This window comes from Cucurbita moschata, unplaced genomic scaffold (genome assembly GCF_002738365.1).
Source record: "Cucurbita moschata cultivar Rifu unplaced genomic scaffold, Cmos_1.0 Cmo_Scf00050, whole genome shotgun sequence".
In the NCBI taxonomy this organism is placed as follows: domain Eukaryota; kingdom Viridiplantae; phylum Streptophyta; class Magnoliopsida; order Cucurbitales; family Cucurbitaceae; genus Cucurbita; species Cucurbita moschata.
The window spans coordinates 1,522,213-1,530,107 of NW_019268566.1; the positions used below are offsets into that span (position 1 = coordinate 1,522,213).

Sequence of the window (7,895 nt, forward strand, 5' to 3'; positions counted from 1 at the left end):
AAGGTTTTTTTTTTTTTTTTTTTTTTTTTATCTATCTATATATATATATATTTAGTATCTGGAGTCTGGTCTTTGATATTTAACACACTCCAATTTTGCAGGAGTTGGTTTCTCAGTCAAAACTCCTTAAGGTTACTTTGGACGAAAGCAGAACGCTTGAAACCGTACTGAGAAACTGCGAGAATTGGAAAGAGGGAGCAAACTCTTTATTGCAAGATATTGATAATCTTTTGAATGCGAGTGATATAGGAGATGGCCTGAGCAATTGTCTTATTCCTAAGATTGAACAATTAATTGATAGAATCAATACTGCTATTACAGCCAGTTTATCTCTTGATTATGACTTCCGTGAGATTTCCAGACTTCAAAGTGCTTGTTCTACACTCATCTGGTGCAATAAAGTTCTTTCTCTTTGCCATGTTATTCCTTCTTATCAGGTAGACTTGAAAGTTTGTTATGAACTGTGTTATATTTCCTTTTTTATGATCTTGGATTTATTTGCACTTTTCTTTTTTATGATAGTTATTTCCAAGAGTGATGAGGTTAGGTTTGTTGGATTGGACTTGCAATCCATTCGACTGAAAAGAAAATAATTTTGTGGCAGGATGTTGAGAGCTTGTTGAGTGTTGAAGAGAACAGTTCATGTTTATATGCCTCCAGTGTTATGTCGAGCTTATTGGTGGACGGTGTCAAATGGCTGAAGCAAGCCTTAGAGGTGATTCCTGGAACGTGCAATTTTAAACAAAGAAAGTTGAGTGATGCTGAGGAATTACTTTCTAAATTTCAGGTATCTTTACAGCCGTAGAACATATATATATATTTGTAAATTTGAGTATAGCTCAATGGATAAGATATCAATTACCATCATAAAAATCAATGATTCGACCCCCCTTCCGTGCAATTGTTGAACTAATATATATATATACACACATACAATACAATGTTTTTTTAATTATGTTTTTAGATTTTTGATGTTTGTTTTGTCGGTTGGAATGTCTTTTACTTGCAGAGTATCAGAATCAACTTCTCAGCCATGAATGATCAACTTGTAAATGCTATTCGGACGCACAAGTGAATTTTCTTATTCTTTGACTTGTTAATTTCTATTTTTGTTGTATGTATGCATGCATCTTCCTGCTTCTTGTAAAGCTCTTTTTTTTTTTTTTTTTTTTTCTAACTTGCCTTCTAGCCTCTCCCATTAAGTTTGCAAGAATTACTTGGATTTCAGAAGCTCAAAATCCTACATCCAGTTTTTTTTTCGTCTAAAACACATCAGAAAGTGTTGGAATTTTCTTTCGGATGAAGGCATTTTGCTGTAATTTGTCAAGTTACTTCGTTATAACTATTCATTGACTTTTCATAAAAATAATAATCGTTTCTGAAATTTACATGGATTAGAATTTGTAAGTGAACCCCCAATTCTGTGCGTCTCTGCTTGCTCAGTCGTAGCAGTATCTTATATATATCTTTACTTATATGTGGCTATTGTTGATATGTGATCTATGGTATGCTCTCTGCACGTAGGTTGTGGCTGGAAGAAGTACGTCAATTTTTTGTTATTAAGCGTGCTGAACGATTGTGGACTCGGTTATTAAAACTTAAGGTATGTTATTTTGCTTGATTCGTCCACAGGGATTATGTAGATGATATCATCTTATACTTGAACATTCAGGAAAAAGGAGATGCCGTTTCCTTCAATTGTTCTGAGCTACAATTAATTTTATCCGAAGCTGAAAAGATTGAAAAGTGGAAGAAACATATGCGGGAAATCATGAAAACATCTTTTGGGGATGAAAGTTCTTTGCTTGGTTGTCTACTAGAGGTTCTGATGAAATAATATTTCTTTTGTCTTACTGAACGCTGACAATACATTTTTTTAATGAATGTCCAATATCATATTTATCATGCAGATAAAGAAATCACTGGATAGATCCCTAAACATATATGAGAAGTCGTTGCTCAACACTGATCAAAACTTATGTGTGTGTTGCTCTAGCGATTCACAGGATCAGCATCTTTTTGCTTGCACAGTTTGTAAAGAAAGGTATGGTCAATCTTCTCATCTTGTCCTACTTGAGCTCTTATTTTGATTGGTTTTTGAGTTGCTTACAGCTTCTCTGAATTGAACTAACACCAGCGTTGCCCAAAAACACCTAGTTATTCTCCGTACTGCATGCTTTGCCAGCACTATTCATTCAGGCTCTTTCTTTACATGGCTTGGCTTGCCCAAACTGTCAAGCAAACCTTTTTTCTTTACCTTGAAGTTGACTATCTAAGCTTGTGTGGGGTGAATGGAGCTTAAACCAGCTGGATCCATCTTCGTTTGCTTCACTTCTAACATTGAACCCACTCTGTCACTCAACTTTTACCTATAAGAGAATCAAGATGAGTTTGTAAAGCTGCTTCAAATGTCTGCTCTTGTACCATTCCCTTAGTTTGACTTGCCTCTTGAAAACTTCTTGGATATGAGAAGTCAACACGTGTAACTAACTTCACATGCCCATGCTATGACTGATGCTACACCACTTGACTTCCGTGATGTCATGCCACTTTTCTTCTTTGATTTTGGCACATGAGGAATTAAAGTACACGTTGCTAAATTTATATGTCTGCACTGCTGTCGCCCCACTTACCTCATTGACGTTGAAATACCTCTTGCTACCTTTCTTTCTTCTGGCATTCAGTCTTTGTCACATTTCTAAAGTCAGACCAATCACTGCCAACTCTTGCTGCGTTATTACTCACTGACATAATCTTGTCCATTAACCACTAACGAGGCTGCTAATGTGCATTTAACTTTTTCTAGGAGCTCAGTCATCATTCAGCCAACATGCTGTTCTACTACTCATGAGGGCATCATTGAAACATTTTCTTTTAACGATTCTGACCGTATCTCAAACCCTGCAGTTCTTTGGCACTTGAGAATGGTTGCTTTCGTTGACGAACATAACTCCTTCAACTAGGTGCTACTGCCAACCACCAACACCGATAAACTTTTTGGAGTCGTGCTTTAACCCAACAGCCTTGTCTTTTATACCACCTACCATACTGCCACCTACCATCCCAACATTCTAACACACAGTGAAGCCTGCGTGCATGAACAAATATATTCATCCATCCTTTATGCATACATGCACGTGTATGTGCGTATGTATAATCATACAGCATGACACATGTTCCTATTACATACATGCATGCATGCAGTACTACGTACTCATTATTTTATTATATTTTTTTTGATGATTAGTTTATAAAATATCTTTAAGAACAATATGGTAACTAAACACTATAGATGTTCTTGGAAACAGCTACCATTTGCAGTGCCTAGGACAAGCAAAAGAAAAAACAAACAGTACAGATGTCTTTATGTGCTATTATTGCTGTAGCTTAAGGGCTGTGTCCTTAGTTGATAAAAGTGGAGGTCCCTTGGTAGGTGCTATCTTTCACTCTCTCTTTCTCTAGATTGTCTACACCATCCTTCGTTCCAAAGTCATTATATTTTTGTATTTTTCTTGTTGCAGAGATTTTTAGCAAATCGTCCTGAACTAGGAATGCTCACTAAGCTCAAATCTGATGCCTTGAACTTTTATGTCTGGTAACTACCTTTTTTTTTCCGTCGGTAACCAACTTTTATATTGTTTTGTTGGTTTTTTTAATCTTTGCTTTTTTTAGGTTTTTAGTTGAATTCTTATGTAATTGATCCTGCAGATTACCTCTAGTTGATCTCTTTATTTATAATTTTTGTTTTAGTATGGGTAGTTTTAAAAACTATTTTGTCGTCTAATCTTTTAATAGAACTATTTTATGTTGTTTTTAAATTTAAAAACGGTCTGGAAAGATATTATTTAATATTTTATTTTCATTTATTTCTTTTACATACGTGAAAAACGATTATAATTGTAACTGAAAAATCAATGGACAACATTTCAAAGAAAGCATGTGAAGGGCAGAAGGCATAAAAATATTTGTTTATGTTTCCGGTTCTGAAAATTGTTTTTAAAATTATTCTGCTAAATAAGTTTTCTACGTCAAAAAATTATTTGTTACTTTTAGAAATAGAAAACTATTCTTAACCCTAGTTTCCGCACTGACCCAAACGATTACCAGCTAAAACAAAGACAGGAACTGGTGCTTACCAGCTAAGCTTATGAAACAAAAGCAAACTCCAAAAATTAAAACAAACCTTTTCTTTCTTCTTTTTTTTTTTTTACTCCAAAATTGAAGTTAAATTGTACTGTTAAAAAAGTTTTGTTGAATCCCTTGAGGGTAGATATATGTAAATGCAATTCATATCATTTTAAACAGAGGTTTCTCTACGTGTTTCCTTATGATGCTTCTCCATGCAAATGTTAAAATGTCTCTTGAAAACTTGTTGAAGTTTGGTCTTAAAATATTTCCAGGATGGAAGAGGAGGATGTATTACAGCAACTGGTAGAGCAGGCTTTAGTCTGCAAATCTCACTTGACAGAAGTCTTGGACTTTGCCTCACGTTGTCTCGATAAAGATTTTAGTACCACCTGCAAGAGGTTAACAGTAGCTTTAAAGGTTGTGTGATTCTCTTTCCTCTTAAGTTATTCATAGTGCTCAATATTTGTGTAGTTTCAAGATAGCATAGAAGAGTAGTAGTAATACTTCCTTTATGCATATGATGTATGGGTGTAGTTTTTTAAAATGATTGGATTTCACTGTCACAGGCTATGGACGTTGCAGGCATTAATGATCAGGAAGGTAAGTGTGGCCTTGAGATGGAACTAGTGAGGAACTCGTGGAGATTCAGAGTCAAGGAAGCTCTTGAAGGTTCTGAAAAACCAACAATGCAACAGGTCCTGGAGCTTCTCGAAGAGGTATTCCCAGTTACCATGGTTTGCTGAAGCATTCTTAAGTCTAAATATTGTTGCAGTAGGAAAACTTTGGTGCTTTTGAATGACAATGGTTGTGATGAGTACAAGATTGTTAGATGTTGAGAGAATCTCTAAATACTTTCGTTAAAGAATTAACAAGTAATACATAACGTGCTTGAAAATTATGTTTGGGATTTTACACTAAAGACTTGAAAATTAAGGTGGGGAAGACTTTTGCCGAGTCTTTTTGATGGACATAGTGAGATGCTGTTAAACAGCTCACGATTTCTTTCGGCAAAACTGTAGTTGTAACAGTTCAAGCTTACCGGTAGAGTAGATATTGTCCACTTTAGCCCGTTACATATCGCTGTCAGTTTTACGGTTTTTAAAACGCGTCTGCTAGGGAGAGGTTTTCACACCTTTACAAAGGAGGTTTTGTTCTCCTCTCCAACCAACGTGGGATCTCACAGTAGTTCTTGAAGCTATGATACATATGCATCCATTTTACACGCATGGAAAACGAAATGAACCCCAATTCGATCAACCATGACTTTTAGCTTATTTTTCTCATCTTGGCCATCTATGTCATCTCTCCTTTGGCCAAACTGGACGGGAGATAATTATGATGTACATGTGCTATTTCCTGTCAAGGTTGTTTGTTATATAAATACTGACTTCAATAACACGTGATAGGGATCGGCCATAAGCATTCCGCTTGAAGATTTCTACAGAAAGAAACTTTTAGAAGTGAAGATTGTTTGCTCGAAGTGGAGAAGTCTTGCAAGGAAGGTCTGTTAAATGTTGATATGATGCTCTGTTTCCCTCACCTTGTCTTCTTAGACTTCATCATCTTTTGTTTTCTACAGATTTCAGCTGACTGTGGGGCTCTTGAATTGGAGAAAGTTTTCGAACTGATTGTGGAGGGTGAAAATTTACCTGCATACCTCGAGAGGGAGCTCAAGGTATCTGCTATTCATTCTTATAGACGAGAATATGTATGCCGTGGTGCTTAGTGCTTGACCTTGTGGGTGCAGTTATTGAGAAATCGAAGTATGCTTTATTGCATTTGCCGAAAGCCAAATGATCGCAGACCAATGCTTGCTTGTGATATTTGTGAAGAGTGGTATCACTTTGATTGTGTCAAGATTGAATCTACTCCGAAGATATACATCTGCCCAGCCTGCAAACCGCAAGTAGACAATAAAATGTTGATTCAGCTATCAACAGAATATGAAAGGTAAAGAGTTCTGTTCATGTCAAACTTCTTCCTCAGTTTCTATTGCAAATATGTAGTTGGTGTTCTCTTGGTGTTGTTTATACCATTGTTTGAAAAGTCTTCCTGGTTGAACCGAGCCTATCTAATTTTGTAGATGAAGAATGAATGTTTGTTGAATCTTTTTGGCCTTGGATCGTGTAATAGGTTCAGCTGGAACATTTGGAACACCGTGATCCTTATCAATTCCTCTTTCCTTTTTAAACTGTGGTTTGGACAGTATTAGAGAATTGTTTTAGACTGTCAAGTCACCGACCAGTTCATGCCAATCTAAGCAGTCTGATCTCTCTCAATCAAACCATTTCCATTTCTGAATTCATAGTTGGTTCTCTTTTGGATGAATGGGGTGCTTTTCCAGGCGCTTTCCGATCTACCGCCCCTAGGAGCGACGGGTTAGGTAGGTAGTATGAGCCCTCTGACTTCCAGCTGTGTTGTGCGGCCTTGACCTCGTAAACTAGGCTTCGATTACAATGACTAAGTTAGATATTGAATTTCATTTCTTTCGATCTATGGTTCATATTTGAGTTCTGAATTTTCCACCAAAGTGGGATTCTTCTTAGTTTCGATGCCTAGTGACTACGAAAAATGACTGCTCAATCAAAGGTTGATTGTCGAACACTCTAAATGAATAAGAAATAGACCAGGGAAGCAATGATTCTTATTCCACTTAGTTGAAACCAGTAACATGTTGATTAAGTTACGGATGTCTGCCAATTATGTTTTGTTGAGTAATACGTCTGTTTGTTGTTGGTTTTGTTGTTCAGTTCAATAGGCACAAAGTTTGTGGAGCCAAAGACCCCTTCTCCTCAGCGCACGAAGCAGAGATCGAAACCGAAAAAAACAAAGCGAAATTTAGTTCGAAGCGTGACGGATTGCTACAGAGAAATCAGGTGCCCAAGTGGAATAGAACGCTTATGGTGGCAAAACAGGAAGCCTTTCAGGAGAGTTACGAGAAGGAGAGCAGAGTTTGGGAGTCTCTCACCATTTTTCCTGATTGAGCAATAATGAAGAATAGATGGAAGGTTAGGTAGTTTAGCCAAAAAGCCATTTAATTGATTCAATTGTTCATATGATCACACTACCTTTGAGCTCAATAATGTGTAACCCCAAATTCTTAATTTTCTGTTCTTCAGGCCCAGCTGGGATATATGGATATATGCTTAGAGACATATATGAAATAAATGAGTATTATTTGTAAATATTTGTTATTTTTTTTTTAAAAAAAGTTCTTCATAATTTGTTTTAATCCCTAATGTTTTTGGTATTATAATGTAAAACTAGGTTTGAAATTCAAATAAACTAATTCTCCAAAATTTATTTTGGTTTATATTTATAATCTTAAAATAAAAATCATTTGTCTTCATCATTTGTATTTTTAATTAATTTACTTTTTATGGGTGAGATCTCGCGACGGAGAGGAATCAATCATTCTTTTTTTTATAAAGGTGTGGAAACTTCTCCTTAACATATGCGTTTTAAAACCGTGAAGCTGATGATGACACGTAATGGGCCAAAGCGGACAATGTTTGCTAGCGGTGGGTTTGGAGGATTGTTACAAATGATATACACTGGATCTACAATGTTTATTAGCGGTGGGCTTAGATTATTATAAATAATGTACACTGGCTCCAAGGGGTGGATTCCACATCGGTTGAAGAGGATTGTTACAAATGATATACACTGAATCCACCAACATTTGCTAGCGGTGGACTTAATTGTTACAAATGATATACATTGACTCCACCAAAACTTGCTAGCGATGGCCTTAGATTGTTACAAAT

General features: G+C 36.1%; 1 protein-coding gene across 4 annotated transcripts in view; it reads left to right on the plus strand.

Moving 5' to 3' along the window:
• Nucleotides 1-7,313, plus strand: part of LOC111435652 (lysine-specific demethylase 5A) — a 23,557-nt gene extending 16,244 nt beyond the window's left edge. For 2 of the 4 annotated variants that reach the window (XM_023073095.1, XM_023073096.1), the window contains exons 21-34: nt 102-437; nt 605-787; nt 1,010-1,071; nt 1,525-1,603; nt 1,673-1,822; nt 1,911-2,044; nt 3,309-3,429; nt 3,522-3,595; nt 4,401-4,545; nt 4,695-4,844; nt 5,535-5,630; nt 5,708-5,803; nt 5,876-6,078; nt 6,879-7,313. In XM_023073095.1, the coding sequence (XP_022928863.1) occupies nt 102-437; nt 605-787; nt 1,010-1,071; nt 1,525-1,603; nt 1,673-1,822; nt 1,911-2,044; nt 3,309-3,429; nt 3,522-3,595; nt 4,401-4,545; nt 4,695-4,844; nt 5,535-5,630; nt 5,708-5,803; nt 5,876-6,078; nt 6,879-7,119 (2,070 nt within the window). In that variant the 3' untranslated portion in view covers nt 7,120-7,313. Of the gene's footprint in view, nt 1-101; nt 438-604; nt 788-1,009; nt 1,072-1,524; nt 1,604-1,672; nt 1,823-1,910; nt 2,045-2,806; nt 3,199-3,292; nt 3,430-3,521; nt 3,596-4,400; nt 4,546-4,694; nt 4,845-5,534; nt 5,631-5,707; nt 5,804-5,875; nt 6,079-6,878 lie in introns of those variants that run through there. The other 2 variants (XR_002709104.1, XM_023073097.1) reach the window with 2 other exon arrangements.
• The last annotated feature ends 582 nt before the right edge of the window (nt 7,314-7,895 follow it).